The sequence below is a fragment of the Morus notabilis genome, unplaced genomic scaffold (genome assembly GCF_000414095.1).
Source record: "Morus notabilis unplaced genomic scaffold, ASM41409v2 Scaffold269, whole genome shotgun sequence".
In the NCBI taxonomy this organism is placed as follows: Eukaryota; Viridiplantae; Streptophyta; class Magnoliopsida; order Rosales; family Moraceae; genus Morus; species Morus notabilis.
This window is the reverse complement of record NW_010363284.1, coordinates 544,156-560,889: the sequence shown is the minus strand read 5'-3', so window position 1 is coordinate 560,889 and position 16,734 is coordinate 544,156. Positions and strand designations below refer to the sequence as shown.

Below are 16,734 nucleotides of genomic sequence, written 5' to 3'. Positions count from 1 at the left end.
GGGTGTGGGTGGGGGCGCGGCGAGAGAGGACCTTTCTTTATAAATCTGAACGTATAATTTCATGGAAATATATAGTATCTTGTGACAGAAATGTACCGTATCTAACATGAATAAGAGAGCTGGCTCTATTAACGGACTCAGCATAACCTCCTCCATTAGCCAAAAAATGCCCGTCATCCATTTTGCCTAATACATCCTCGTCATACCAAATGGAACAGTTCCAACTTTCCGGTGGGCAGTCCCGGCAGCGGCGGCAGCGGCCGCACTAATCCCTCCATATGGAGCCTTTCCCTGCAACAAGTTAACGTCCATAGCAGGGATTCGGTCATTTTGTTGCACCTTTGTGACTCCCGCCCGTGTCATAAAAAATGGGTTGGTGTCGATATTGATGGCAATATCCGGTGCTAACTTGGCTGCCATGCCGCATTGAGCAGCTTGTTTGGTCTGTGACGGCATGTCCTTGCTGGCTTCTGCCGCTGACCTTTCTTGGTTTCCGACACCAGGTTTGCGATAGCAGTAAGCAACTGGAGGAACAGCCTGAGGGGGAAGGACTGCGGTTCTATTTAACGTTCTTGGGTCATACGCATCTTTCATCAGATTACCATTCTCATATGGTACAACAGGCCCAACAACTCTTCCTGGTTTGGCTGAACACAACAAATTTCAGTAAAATTCACTAAAAAATGGAGAAAAGGACACTCAGATAAAAAATTGAGAGCGAAGAGTACCCAGAGGAATTCTTTGAGGTGCCTGCATGCTCCTTGCTATATTCACCTGAACTACTTCCATATCTTTTGAAGTCTTGTATGCCTCTTCTGCATTTTGCCGATCTCTATACGAGGCGTAGTTGTGCTGCTCTTTGGTAGGAACAGTATTTGAGTGTACAATTGTAGACCTATGAGTACATTGTATTGGAATATTTAGCGATCATAAATTTTAGTAATCAAACACAATGCAAATATGATATTGGAGAATTCCTGACAGAGTAATTTGAGCATATTACAGAGCTACAAAATTGTACATTCACTAATCTTAAGTACTTTAAAACTTCATCGACATCAAACCAATGGAACCCGAAGAACTGTATTTTACCTAGGAAGAGAGACGTGCTTTCTTTCAAGTGGGACAACTGGACCGCTTTTACCACCGTTTTCCTCGAGATGTGCAAACTGCTTTCTGAATTGATCAACGGCACTGTATATGAATACGCACCAAGGTCAGGGAACAGGAAGAAATAGAGAAAATATTAATTCAGCCGCATAACATATGTTTCAACCAAGGATGATCCAAATGACACTCAGAACCTTGGATAGAGGAAATTAGTCCTCTCAGTTCCGTTCATGTAATCTTTCAGCAACTGAGGGTGATACTCTAATATTTCTCGGAAGATAAGCTCTCGTATGTCCTCTTTTGTGACCCTTCGCCTCTCAAATTCAAACTCCATCTTTGTAATCGGCTGGCAGGAAGGTTCCCGCTCTACTTTGGCCAGTCCCTTAAAATAAGGATCAGCCAATGCCTGATATAATACCAAATTACATACATTCAATACATTGACATGAGAAAAACAAAAGTAAAAAAATAATGAAGCAGAGAATGGGCAAGAATCTGTATCATCGATGCAATATAGGGCGTAGCTTTTTGAACCAAAGATGGAAATCTGATAATAAAACCATGACAAACCTCTTCAGCAGTTGGCCGGTCCTTTGGATCAAAGGCCAGTAATCGTTCCAAGAGTCGTACTGCTAAAGGATCTGCATTAGGAAATTTCTGTGCAAACGGAACAGGCTGCTTTTTCCTCATGGTAGTCAAGTATCTCCTTGCTTTGTCATTTCGGACCTGTTTGTTTGTGACATTTCAGTTCATTTTGAGCATATTTGAAGCACAAATGAGAAATATTACCAGATCTTATGGAAAAGAACAAATTTTCTAACCCGAGATATGGTATCTAATGAAGGCGTCCCAAGCAGATCTGTCATCAAATCCAGCTGGTGAACAACATTTTTACCAGGGAACAGAGGCTTCCCAGTTAATACCTCAGCAAATATGCAGCCTATACTCCATATGTCAATTGCAGGCGTGTACTGCAGCCACATATTTTCATCATGTAATAAGCCAAAAGAACAAAGTTCTCAAATGCCAATTGAACAAGAACTAACCACGATAAGGACACTTTTGTTGGTTTTTAAGGAGAACATAAACCATTTTATTAAAGGACGAACCGATGCAAGAGAATGGGAAGGGCAAAAAGTCCTCTCAAACAAAAGATAGAAAGAAAACCTAAAGGAACAAAATTAAATGAAAAGAACATTAACAATTTATAAACGTAAGGCAATATTGTTGAATTATGATCCCGGTTCCTTAGCCTTAGGAATGCAGAGACTGTAATTTATTTGTATTTTATTCTCTATTTATGTGGTAGATTTAGGGTAATTAGAGTCTGTAATTAGAGAAAGTTGACTTGAGATGTTTTAGGAATGATTTCTTGATTAATTAGGAGATTTGCTAGCTGTCAGTGAGTAAGAGAACCGGTGGCCCTGTACCTACTGACCTCTATATATAGGTTGTACATAATTAGTTTTCTAATTGAATGAATTACAAAGTTTTTTCCTCTCAATTTCTTTATGGTATCAGAGCGATAGTCTCTAGTCTGCCCCATCCTTGAGTGAGTCATTCTTTCTCCAAGAGTCATGTCCAGTGAAAAAACACCCTCACCATCATCAGATGTGACGACCTAACTTTGAAAGCAATTAGAAGAATTGCTTGAAGCGGGTGATATTAAACCCTCTAAAGCACCGCATGGGGCACCCATCCTCTTTCACAAAGAAATCTCTTAATGGCTTGCGCCAAACGGTCGTAGATCCGCTCTCCACTTCGGAGATCATGTCTTCAACACCAACAAACAATCCTGAGTCAGCCGTTCTTCCCATTACCGGTCATAAACTTGGTGAGAAGAATTATGTTCAGTGGTCCAAATCAGTTACGATGTATGTCTGTGGAAAAGGCAAAGACGATTACCTCACCGACGCTATTATAGTTCCAAAACCCAATGATCCAAAATACAAGCAGTGGAAAATAGAGAACAATATGGTCATGTCGTGGCTGATTAATTCAATGACCAATGAAATAGGGGAAGTGTTTATGTTCTACCATACGACTAAAGAAATCTGGGACGCTGTGAAGGAGTCCTATTCAGACAAGGACAACACGTCAGAACTGTTCGAGATCAAAGGCATATTGACTGATCTGAAGCAAGGAGATCAGACGGTCACTCAATACTTCAACACACTGAACCGTCACTGGCAGCAATTGGATTTGGTGGATGAAGTCATGTTTGAGTGTGCACAATGTAATTAGAAGTATCAAAAATATGTAGAGAAAGGCAGGCTATTCCAGTTCCTCCTTGGTTTGGACAAAAGTCTTGATGAAGTTCGTGGAAGGATTCTGGCCACCAAACCACTACCGTCGATACGAGAAGCATACTCGGAAGTTCGAAGAAAGGAGAGCCGGAAAAAGGTGATGCTGGGAAAAACTGCACAATCAACTCTTAATGAAGGTTCAGCCCTTGCAGTCCATATGCCCAATCCAAACAATCAACCATGGCGCAACAGAAGACCCTGGTGCAATCACTATTGGAAACCAGGACACAGTCGCAAAACCTGCTGGTAGATTCATGGCAAGCCAGTAGATTGGAAGCCGAGAAACTCCACAGAGAACCAAGGATTTGCAGCAAGCAGAGATGGGAAAGAGACTGAGAAAACAGAGACAAATATGCCTTTTAGTAAAAGAACAATTTGATCTTATTCAGAAGCTGATCAGTGGCAGACCACCATCTTCTCAGCCCGAAGATACAAGGTCAAGCTTAATTGCCCAGAAAGGTATTCCTTCAAGAGCCTTAAATACTCAGACTGAAAAACTCACAAAATGGATTATTGATTCAGGGGCTTCGGATCACATGACTGGAAATAAAAGTCTTCCATAAAATCCAGTTGCGCCCCGAAAATTACACAGTTCGTATTGTGGATGGCACAGTGTCAAAGGTGGCAGGAATTGGAACGGTTATTTTATCTGATAAATTGATCCTGGACTCTGTTTTATTTGTTCCTAAACTCACCTGTAATTTGTTGTTTGTAAACCAACTCACAAAAAGCCTAAACTGTCACTAATTTTTATCCTACCCTATGTTAATTTCAGGACTTGGAATTAGGGAAGATGATTGGCAGTGCTGAACTATGTGAAGGGCTCTATCTCATCAAGGCACCAAAAATTCCGAGAAGACAAGTTCAACTTGCAAGAAGTGTTCCCATTGTTAGTTTAAATTCCGTGTCTTTCAATTCTGCCAATAAAAATAGTGCAGTGATGTTGTGACACTATAGACTAGGACATCCTAATTTTGCGTATCTTCAAAAACTGTTTCCTGAGTTGTTCAATAAAATAAACATTAATTCCCTTCAATGTGAAGTTTGCCAGTTAGCAAAGCATGTTAGAACCAACTATCCTATTCAGGGATATAAAAACGCTCTACTTTTTGCCATGATTCATAGTGATATATGGGGTCCCTCAAGAATTAAAAATATTTCAGGGACAAAGTGGTTCATTTTATTTGTGGATGATCATACTCGTGTAACCTGGGTATATCTCATGAAAGAAAAATCAAAGGCATGTTCAATCTTTAAAAACTTTCATCAAATGATCCAAACTCAATTTCAGGCAAAGGTTAAAATTTTTTGTTCTAACAATGCTCGTGATTTCTTTAATGATAATCTTGGGGAATATCCATCAGGGAATTATCCATCAGAGTTCTTGTGTCGATACACCACAACAGAATGGAGTGGCAGAAAGGAAAAATTGGCATCTCCTTGAAGTGGCTAGATCACTTATGTTCTCCATGAACGTTATGCTATTCTGATTGCCACCTATCTCATTAATCGTATGCCTTCCAGAGTCTTAAAATTTCAAACACCTCATCAGCTACTTCTTCACCAATACCCCTCTATTCGGCTTACCTCAGGTATACCTTTAAAAATCTTCGGTTGTACTGCCTTTGTGCATGTGCATTCACAGCTTAGGGGTAAACTTGATGCTAGATCCATTAAATGTATATTCTTAGGCTACTCTCCCACTCAAAAAGGGTATAAGTGTTATTCACCTGAAAGAAAGAGAATCTATCACTCCATGGATGTCACCTTCTTTGAGACACATGCCTTTTATTCAAAAAATTCCATTCAGGGGGAGAATAGACTACAAGACTGTAATTTTTTTGAACCCGAGTATAGCCAACCAGGGAATGAAAACACCAACCCAATTCCTGAGTCAAATTCTAAACATGTCCCAACTGTCATTCCAGCCATGTCTAGTCCGAATCCATCCATGTCTAGTCCAAGTTCAGTCCCATTCAACTCGGTTCCAGTAGTTAATGCTTCTCCCGAGCCTCCCACTTCTACCTCTAGTCTAATTCCTAGACAACTTGCAGGTAATAAAGAACTACTTGTGTACTCCAGAAGGAAGAGGAACCAAGATGAGATAGAACCAGTCACATACTCCCAGCACTACCAGGAATCTGACTCAATTCATGAAAGTCCAAGTATACCTCAAAAAACTGAGGGCCTGTTCTTTTGGAGTGTGACTTGAGTGTAGTTTTTGAGTTGAATTTGAGTTATAACTTGAGTTGAAGTTGTAATTTGAATAAAGTTGAGTAAAGTTGAATAAAGTTAGAACTTAAAAGAACGTGAACTTGAATAAAGCTGTAACTTGAGTTTTAACTTTTTCTGAGTTTTATTGCAAAAGAACAACCCCTGAAACTCAAGTTGATTCAATTTCAGATAGTGATCTTAATATTCCCATTGCCTTAAGAAAAGGAGTCAGGTCTTGTACCCAACATCCCATTTATAATTTTGTGTCTTTTAAAGGCCCCCCACAATATTGTGCCTTTGCTGCAAATCTTTCCAATGTAGAAATTCCCGGAAATATATATGAAGCCTTGAAGAACCCAAAGTGGAAGAATGCTGTTGAGGCTGAAATCAGGGCCTTGGAGAAGAATGGGACATGGAAACTTATGGATCTACCCAGAGGAAAACATCCGGTTGGTTGTCAATGGATCTTTAATGTGAAGTATAAGGCTGATGCCAGTTTAGAGCGTTATAAGGCAAGACTCGTCGCAAAGGGATTCACACAAGTCTATGGTGTTGATTATCAAGAAACGTTTGCCCCGGTTGCAAAGCTCAATACAGTTCGGTTATTATTATTCTTGGCTGCAAATTTCGATTGGCCACTTCTCCAACTTGATATTAAGAATGCCTTTCTAAATGGGGACCTAGAAGATGAAGTCTACATGGAGATTCCTCCTGGTTTTGAAAATGCTGGGAATACTAATAAGGTGTGTAAGAAGCAGAAGTCATTATATGGCAAAAAAAAATCCCTGAGAGCATGGTTTGATAAGTTTACAAAAGCTATCAAACGATATGGATACATACAGGGGTAGGCGGATCACACTTGCTTCATAAAACACTCACAAGATGGTAGAGTGGCAGTTCTTATTGTCTATGTCGATGATATCATCCTAATTGGAAGTTATGTTGAAGAATTGGAAGAATTGGAGGGTGTTCTTGCCAGAGAATTTGAAGTAAAGGATCTTGGGAATCTAAAATACTTCCTTGGCATGGAAGTAGCTCGGTCAAGGAAGGGGATTGTTGTCTCTCAAAGGAAGTATGTCTTGGACATGCTTTAAGGAGACAGGAATGTTAGGTTGCGGGCCTGCTACAACTCCTATGGAGTCAACCTATAAGGCAGGGTTGGCAAAAGAAAATCCTCCAGTTGATAAGGGAAGATACCAGTGACTTGTTGGTAAATTGATTTATCTCTCCCACACACGACCAGATATCGGATTTTCTGTGAGTGTGGTAAGTCAATTCATGAGCAATCCAAATGAAGAACATCTTGAATCTGTTTACAGAATATTGAGATATCTGAAAATGACACCGGGAAAAGGTCTATTCTTCAAGAAGAATGTTAAGGGAAATGTGGAAGTCTATTCGGATGCAGATTGGGTAGGATCCATCACCGATAGAAGGTCTACTACAGGTTATTGTACCTATGTTTGGGGCAATCTAGTTACATGGCGCAGTAAAAAGCAATCTGTGGTAGCAAGGAGTAGTGCCAAAGCTAAATTTAGAGCACTAGCTCAGGGATCTGTGAAGGAATTTGGTTGGTTCGGGTGTTGAGGGAGTTACGAGTAAAAAGTGACGAACCAACGAAGATGTTCTGTGATAAGATGGCGGCAATCAGCATTGCGAAGAATCCAGTTCATCATGACAGGACAAAACATGTAGAACTAGATTGCCATTTTATCAAAGAAAAAGTTGAGGAAGGGTTAATAGATTTGATCTACACTCCATCAAATCTACAAGTTGCATATGTATTCACAAAGGCTCTACCTCGAACTACATTTGAAGATCTTATTTCCAAGCTAGGAATGATTAACATCTATTCCTAGCTTAAGGGGGAGTGTTAAATTATGATCCCGGTTCCTTAGCCTTAGGAATGCAAAAACTGTAATTTACTTGTATTTTATTCTCTATTTATGTGGTAGATTTAGGGTAATTAGAGTCTGTAATTAGAGAAAGTTGACTTGAGATGTTTTAGGAATGATTTCTTGATTAATTAGGAGATTTGCCAGCTGTCAGTGAGTAAGAGAACCGGTGGCCCTGTACCTACTGACCTATATATATATATATATATATATATAGGTTGTATAGAATTAGTTTTCTAATTGAATGAATTACACAGTTTTTTCCTCTCAATTTCTTTAAATATATTAAAGGACTCATTAGAGTCTCTGCTTTTGCTCTGACGTCTTAATACATATTTGCACCCCGAAAGCTAAGGTAAACTTCATTAACTTTCATAGATATGGTAAAAGGTGGTTCAATAACTTTTGGCTGTTTCATACGCTAACAATTTGTTGTCCTATGAACTAAATCACCAACTAAAGGATGTAGAACTAGGAAAGGAAACAACAAATTCACCCGGCAAAGCTCAAATCCATGAATCCAACTTTCATATGTTGACATGAAGTTAGCTTTGCAAAATACCACTTAAACACCGTACTAAGGAGTTGAAATCTCCAGAAAAATCTACTGATAGAGGCCTAAGCACATTCATACTATCCCCCAAACTTTAAAAATTTCAAAAGCATCCATACAATCTATACCTTCGAGAAAAACGACCCACAAAGTTCTGGAGCTCTATACCATCTGGTCGCAACATAGTCCTGCAGATATATCCAAAAATAATAATAAAAATGAGAGGGTATTACCTCTATGTTTAGTAGACATAATAAGGAAACAAACCAGGTATGCTGGAAAAGTATTTTTACCATAAGTTAAAAAAAATACATCTTCTGATTTAAAGCTACATACCGTCCAAAATATTGTAGTAGGTGTATCATTGAATGCAACTCTCGCTAGCCCAAAATCACAGATTTTAAGCTTACAATTTGCATTTGCCAATATATTCTTTGGTTTCAAATCTCGATGATAGACATTTGCTGCAGCCATGTAACTTAGAGTTAAGACAAGTTCTCCATTCAATGACAACGTAATACAAAGAATTCCAAAATCAACGGCTGTAATCGAAAATAACATAATAAAAGCAAACCAATAGTTTAATCACATAATAAAAGTAGATTCGATGTTACTGAATAAATTGCATAATTGATGTAATTCACAAGATAACAAGTACCCGTGTGAATGTACTTTAATGCACGAAGTAGCTGGTAAAGAAAAAACTGGTAGTGCTCTCGTGTTAAGTCATCATTTGCTTTGATGACCTGATGAAGATCTGACTCCATGAGCTCAAAAACAACATAAATATCTTTAAAGTCTCTTCTTGAAGGAGGCAACATAATGTGCTTAATTTCAACAATGTCAGGATGTCTAAGAAGTCGGAGAAGCTTTATCTCCCGAAGAATTCGAGCGGCATCAGAGATATGTTCGAAAATATCATGTATTTTCTTTATTGCAACTTTTTCACCAGTATGAGTGTCTATTGCTGAGCAAACAACACCATAACTTCCTTTCCCTATAACTTCCTGGATTTTGTAGCGATTGGCATCGCCGTATTCAGAGAAGAAGTCCACCTCTGCTGTATTCTGCAGCATTGAAACCGTAATCCCATCAAAATCACAAAACTCATGAACCAATTTTTTGACACAATACAATAAGACTGAACCCACCAGAAAAAGCGTGCTATACAGGAAATAGAGTGGCTATCTGAAAAAGAAAACGCAAGAATGAATAGAATACACAATGCTCTGAAGATCCTATATGAAAATGCTGAAGCAAAGCATGTAGTGATACTCCATTGTAACTTTCTCTAAAATTAAATACACATCACCTTTATAATAGCTAACGAGACACAATGCAATTAACAAATTTCACAGCAAACAATACGCCATACAAATTAATTTGACTCTACATTCTCCACTCAAAATCAAGTAAACTTTCTCCACACTGTCCATAGAATTCTTTTCAATCAATTTATATGACATCTCAAAAGAAATCTGGTAGTACAAAAATGCGGATTTCAAGTTTTACTTCAGAAACGCTTGATACTTGAAATTCCAATGCTCAAAGGAGAAAAAAGGAAAATGAAAAAACCATTTGATTGCACTCAAATTCTTTGCTTTTAGAGTAGTGAAAAACAGCAAGCTCCAGAATAGATTAATTGTGCAGAAAAACAAACAATGTTAAAAGCTCCTCAAGAGGTTTCCCTTTGAAGATGGAATCTGATGCAATGAGAGAGAGAGAGAGAGAGAGAGAGAGAAAACAGCATCTAATGAACCCCAAGGGAAGCATACAAAAATTGAATTGAAGGGACAACAGTCAGGAATAAGAATGGAAAACCACTGCTTTTTCAAAAGAATATGGCCCCAAAAAGACAGCAGCCAAAGGTAAAATTAAACCATGTTTAACTATCAGCTAAGATGACTCCGTTATCACTATAAGTCCCACTAAAATAGAAATCCCAAAAAGCTTTATTTCAGTTCTCAATTCACCCAAAAAAAGGGGAAGAAATAAAGAAAAATCCAAACTTTTTCACAAGCAAACACGATACTTTAGCTACCAAAATAAAAATGCCGTCACAAATTTTAAAGTTAATTATTCAAAATTTCAAATTTACACCGAAAACCCAATTACCATCCCATCAGAGAATCACAGAAATGAAGAGAAAATCACCTTCTTGCGGTGATCTTGCTGCATTTTTGCCTCAAATCCAAAGCCTCCAAATCTCCAAAAGAAAATCTTACGCCCAAATAAGAAACCTCCAATCTCTTAGAGATCAAACAAAAACCACACCAAAAAGAGAGAGAAAAAGAAAACAACAACAACAACTTCAATAAAAATCTCAAGCCTCAAAATCCCTCACAAAATTAGCCACATTTCCCCCACCTACCCCTGCTCCGGATCACAAACGAGCAATCCCACCTTATTCTCCTTCCCAAATCCTTCACACAACATAGATTCCACCAAGCCAAATCCCTCATGCACTTCTTCGATTCCGATTCCAATTCCAATTCCAATTCAAATTCCAATTCCGATTCCGAAACCTCGCGAAGCGAAACACCACCAGAATTCGCGACGGAGCGACCAACTACCACCATAAAAATCACCTAAATTCGTCGAGGAAAAGGCCTTCGCATTTTCCGACGACGGATCCGAATCGCTCGAGCTTCGAATTTTGATGGAAAACAATGGCCAGCCACGGAGTTTGGAAGCCACACGAGATCTGTTGTTTAACGCCGACAAAAAAGCTCTTCTCAAGCTCAGCAAATTGTAGAGAGAAGAGAGAGAAGAGAGAGAAAGAGAGAGGTGAATGTGGCTGAGGTGTGAGGCATAAATCTAGGTGTGGCCATCGTATACAGCGTCGTATAGATACGGATAATGCTACGGGATACGAAAATGGCGTAGAGATGTAAATAGTTTAGGATGGCAGGGGTAGTTTCGAGAGATCAGGAATTGGGGACTCTGTCTCTCTCCGCGAGCGGGTTAGTGCAGAGGGAGACACAGACACGTGTTCGTTAGAGAGAGCAAGTGAAATGTGATGGACACGTCATCGCGACTCGTGGCGTTTTATTGGACAGTTGAACTGGCGGTGGTGGGACCTAGGTGGACGTCTCTGGAATGACACGTGGCCAGCTAATTTGGCCAGATGCTGATTATGAGATGATGATGATCATCGTCGTCATCATGACCGTATGATTGGGTCTGATAATTCAACGTTACATTCTTCAGTTTCCCTTACAAGGAGGGAATTTTTGTAACTTAGTGGCGGTAAAATTTGTCATCAGATTTTTTTTTTTCCCCCTTTCTTGCCAAACTGGGTAGGCTTTGTCAATACTAACGAGACGTTTAGTTTATGAATTAAAATAATATAATTAGTATTATTTTTAATTTATATGTATTTTTTATAAGAAAAAATACTATAATAAATTATAAATTATAATTCAAATCATGATATAAATCTCCTTACCAAACGTCTCTTAAGTTTTCTTTGAGTTTCTTTTTGAGCAGATGTTTTCTTTGGGTTATTGTTAAATAAATAAATTAACATTATTTACGGAAAGTTAACATCTGTTTGTAATCTTAAAAGTTGCAAACAAGATCACTATAAATAAACGACATTGACTTTTTACTCATTCATCTTTGGATCCTTTTCAGATCTAGAATATTCCAAAGTCTTTTTTGTGGGGGTGCATTTTACTAAATTCCAACATATTATAGACTATAGTACTTTAGTTTGAATATTCTAATTTTATGACACACACGCACACACACACACACATATAGTTTTTTTTTCTTTTGTAATTTGGCCGGATATTACCATTTAGGCTTATAAATGAAAATGATACATAATTTTGACTTTCTAATATACACATTTTAATCTTAATTCGTTTTTGTCACGGTTGTGCAAGAAAATAATGACCGTTGTTGTAATGGACTTGCTAGTTTTATGTATACAAATAAGCTAACAGATTTTATTGACACTCCAATTAGATTTTCAACATCTTATCTCCCCCCCACCAAAAAAAAAAAAAGATTTTCATTAAAAACACTAAAAAAGCTTTTCAACACATTAAAGAGGTCGTCTTCGCCAATCAATCAACCTATTCTACATTATATATACATACATCAATTAAAGACTCTCAAACACCAAGAATTCAATGTATATATAAATTTATATACCCCACGCAAACATTTTATATTTGGCTATGTGGTCCTAAATTTTGATCAGCCACCAGAATCTTCATCAAGAAAAAAATACCACCGGAAGAAAAAAATGCCACCAGAATATGTTGGTCTTTTTTCACTTTTTTTTTTCCTAAATATTTATTGATAATATGTTGAGCCATGTGCGTTGCAATCATAATTCATTACTTAATAGATTAAGAAGAAAAAATAGTAATGCATTACTTAATTAATATATTTGAAAAGTGATCATGATTTTTGGAGTGAAAATTATCAATAAAGTGGACCTTTATAGTCATCTAATATTTAAGCAGCTTTAGTTAACAATATTAATTGCAGCATATACATGTGTAAACTATTTTTTTTTCTCTTTTTTTTTTATACTATTTTTAGCGAGTGATCAAGTACTTATTTATAGGTTCCAAAATGTATAAAAATGACTAGAAAATAAAATAACAAGGGAAATTATATTGACACCCCATGTTTTTATTAAGATACCTCATATCTTAAAAAAAATGATTTTTATTCCAATTTTACCCTTGCAGTTGCACCTGAATACTAATTGTCCACCCACATCTTAAAAAAAGATAAGAAAATTTTGTACACCCCACAAATAGTGTATATTTCTTTTTCTATCATATAAAATCCTTTAGTTAGGCTTGCGCGAGTCTTCTATGGTATTGTTCAGAAGGAATTTTCGCTGCTTGGTTTCGTCATGAGGTGGGTTTTGAATTTCTCAGTTTAGGTTTTAGAAGCTTCTTGATTTCTGGTGTGGGTCTGCGGTGGGTTTTTTTTTTTTTTTTTTTTTTTCTCGAAAGTGGTCTGCGGTGGTTTTGGTCAAATGCAGGACCTAAATTCGTGTGGCAAGATGGCAAAATTACATTCATAGAAACATTATAAAAAGTGAATACAGAACAGGGAGTTGAAAAAAAAAGAAATAATAAGGGTATTAGTGATAGGAGAATAAAAAGGAGGAGAAAAAAAAAAAAAAAAAAAAAAAAAAAAAAGAAAAAATCCTTGTTTGAGCGAGTATGCGAGACCCAGAGAGAGAGAGAGAGGGGGGGAGGGGGGAGGGGATAAGAGAGTTATTGAGAAGGAAGATTCAGAGACAATTTGAACGTCGGGTGCATATAGAAAAGGGGCACGAGTTATGCTTTTTTTTTTTAGTCATTTTACTAATTAAGGGGTACCTTTATACTTTTAAGGGGTGTCAATAAAATTTCATAATAACATATTACATACACCTTGCTTAGTCCGTTCGGTACTTGAAAGCAAGCCCCACACCATCCAATACCGACATTTTATCCAACCTGAATTGACTTTGGTGCCCAAACAAAATAAAAAAAAAAAAAAACCAAAAATAAAATAAAATCCTTCCGATATATGAAACGCTAATATAAATTTTGGCAGCGATTACTAACTAATTAAAGATGATACAAATACTAACCTATTTTGGAATTTTGTTTTAAATACTTAGCAAGACTTTATAGCATTAAGAATAATAGTTGCATAGTCATCCATCATGACATGGAAAGGATCTATTTCCCACCAACACAACCAAAGTAACATGTTAGTATTCCTAACTACCGATAGATGTGCCAATCTTTTCCAGGAACTAGCACATCTGAGTTTACACATCATGTACTTGAATGTTATTGGCAATTAAGCTAGCTAGGGATATATTGGAGAATCTACTTACTTTTGGTGTTTTATATTGGAATTTACTATTGTGATCATATGTACTTACACATGCATATTTTTTTTAAGGCAAGTAGAGCAAAACAGCCAACAACCAAGAACAAAGCCAAGTACCACAAGGGAGGGAATCAAAAGGTTAAAAAGATAAGAAACTAACAAATTAGAAAGAAAACCCAGTGGAGGCACAAAATAAATCATGTATATCATAACTAATTATGGCTTTGTTCATTTCACCGATTCGAGTTTTCAGTTTTAGATTTCTACAGTAAAAAACTATCAGAAAATGTTACATCTAACTTTTTCTGCTACAGTGAAAAGCTCTCTAAAAATGTCACATCTCAGCTCGAATTGAAAACTCGAATTTGTGAAGTGAACGAGACCTATATAACTCCAATATAATGTTCAAAGTTCACATGTCATCGCCTTTTCAGTACGGTGTCGGGAATTTTTCTCCCAACACCATAAAAGTTCCTTTAATTTTTTGAGCTCCATAAAGGTCCTTGATCACTACTGAATACGTGCACCATATATAGTATTCACTTTTCAATATTCATGCATTATCCGTACTATAGTAGCTTATCTCAAATTAGCTCTGCAATAATGTCATGAAGTACCTACATATAAACAAATTATGACGGAAGAAATAAAAAAACTAAAAATAAAAAGAAACATATAAATAAGTAGAAAACGTGTATCTGAGACCACAGCAGTTAAGACCACTTCCTAACGATCTTTTTGGCATGTTTTCCTTGTTTTCATTGTTTTACATCTTTCTCATATTCAGACTTTTCCCATGTTAACTAGTAAATTAGTTGTACCATGTTTTCCTTGTTTTCATTGTTTTACATCTTTCTCATATTCAGACTTTCCCCATGTTAACTAGTAAATTAGTTGTGGGAGCCATTTCATTTATATATGATGGCAAATGACGCTGAGAGACAGAATGGAGTACTTCGATGTGGTCAACTGCACGTGAAAAAAATATTTCATTATATCTTGTTGTTTTTGCTTAAAGATTTCTGCATCTACTATCTTTTTATTACATGGGTTATGGATTGGGTTGTACGTTAATATATAAATTTGTACAATTACTAAATTCAATGATATATTATATATACTGGATGTATGTAAGAACTTTTGCACTCCCATTTCTTAATCTGAAAGAAAAGTATAGCAATATTGGACCGAAGGAAAAGGAAATTCGGAGCAATCAATTATAGCCTCCGATATTTTTCTGTATAAAAAATCTATGTGCATGTCACGCATATATGTAGCACAATGCATTAATATTCATGGATGGGACGGCTAACTGTAATCATCCAATCCACTCAGTGATGAACATCAACCCAATGTACACATATATTGATAAATATAAAAATATTATACAATATAGCGAATTAATTTCAATAATTCTATTATGATATTTCATTATATATGTATAAACATGTTTTTAGTTATTCAATAAGTGCACTGATTTTTTTTAATCGACCACAGAAATTGATAAACTCATGAACTTAATATAAGTAGAAAAATCTTTACACGATTTCTTTTTATTTTTTAAAGAAAAAAAAAAGAACATGCACGAAAAAAAAAATGCACGAGTTGAATACAAGATGCAATCTCAGAGAAAAGATCAAGTATTATCTTTAATTAGTGCAAAACTAATACACTACAACAAAAAAGCTCATTTGTGGCGACGTCATGTCGTCACAAATAACTAATATGTCGTCGCAAATAACTAATATGTTGACGCAAATGATATATTTGTGACGAAAAAGTTTTGAAATGTCGTCACAAATATATTAGCGACGACAATCGTCGCGAATAAGTCGTCGCGAATGTTCTGTCGAATATGTCATTGATGATAACGTGTCATGCCGTATTTGCGACGACATAGTGTCGTCGTAAAAGTATTTAAACCTTTTGTGACTAAAGCGTCGTTGCTAGTAATGTAAACTATTTGCGACAACGCTTTAGATGTGTCGTCGTAAATAGTATTTTCTTTTTTTTGTAGTTTCCTAATAATATTAATTAATAAAGATATAAATTTGATGAAAATTTAATAATAAAATAAAACAATATAATTGATATAAAATAGTCAACACAATAATAAAATAAGTCTTAAAAAGTAAATTAATCAAGAAATACTAAAAAGTATTGATAATAAAAAAAATAAAAACATATATTTTAATCTCCTAAATTAGCAGCATCGTCATCCTCATTCTCGTCTTCTTCGTTTCGCTCAAGCGGCAGAGGAACCAGCGGTCGGGGATGGTTAACTGGCAAGAAGTTGATGTTGGGATTCATCGAGTGCATGACTTCCATCATGCTCTGCTGGTTGTCGAACATGTTGCATTGCTCGATGTAGAGGTTGTTCAGCCAGTTTTGGACATACTGGGTAAATTAACCGAAGATGACCCGTCCGATTACGAAGCAAATGATGAGGTGGAAGCGCTTGTACGATTCCTCCGTGGCAATGTTGGTCCCACTCCCTTAGTGTGTCCTCTGCGCTTGCCTAAGACTTGGAACATAATCTCTTCCTCATTGACCGTCGTGGATGAACCTTCCCCAGCAGACTGTGTCATTTGCGTGGTTCTTTGCACCTCCATTTGAGCCTGCAAAGGTAAATGAAATAAAAATGAATAAAAATAGTATAATATGTTATGTTAAATATGAAAAAAGAAATAAGTTTAAAAGTTACTTACAAATGCCCGTTCCGCGTCCAGATTGATAAAATTCTGCCCATGACGGTGCATGTCACCCCAATTGTCAATTAATGATCTTAGCTCCTGGG

At 36.7% G+C, this 16,734-nt stretch overlaps 1 protein-coding gene across 1 annotated transcript; it reads right to left on the bottom strand.

The window, feature by feature from the left end:
- Window positions 1–12: 12 nt before the first annotated feature.
- On the bottom strand, window positions 13–10,847 carry LOC21404254 (mitogen-activated protein kinase 20). Its single transcript, XM_010103859.2, has 10 exons — window positions 10,233–10,847; window positions 8,737–9,145; window positions 8,415–8,542; window positions 8,207–8,266; window positions 1,932–2,081; window positions 1,681–1,836; window positions 1,305–1,516; window positions 1,093–1,194; window positions 729–895; window positions 13–647 (listed from the first exon to the last, which is right to left on the bottom strand). Exons 1-10 carry the CDS (start codon window positions 10,254–10,256, stop codon window positions 187–189), a joined length of 1,869 nt encoding a protein of 622 aa, XP_010102161.2. The 5' UTR covers window positions 10,257–10,847; the 3' UTR covers window positions 13–186.
- Between the last annotated feature and the right edge of the window lie 5,887 nt (window positions 10,848–16,734).

Bases quoted from the DNA above. Each gene is read 5' to 3' on its own strand.
- LOC21404254 (XM_010103859.2), bottom strand. From the start codon at position 10,256: ATGCAGCAAGATCACCGCAAGAAG. The intron at 9,146-10,232 runs GTGATTTTCTCT...TCAATGCTGCAG, and splicing joins AGCAAGATCACCGCAAGAAG to AATACAGCAGAGGTGGACTT. The intron at 1,517-1,680 runs GTTTGTCATGGT...GTATTATATCAG, and splicing joins ACCGGCCAACTGCTGAAGAG to GCATTGGCTGATCCTTATTT.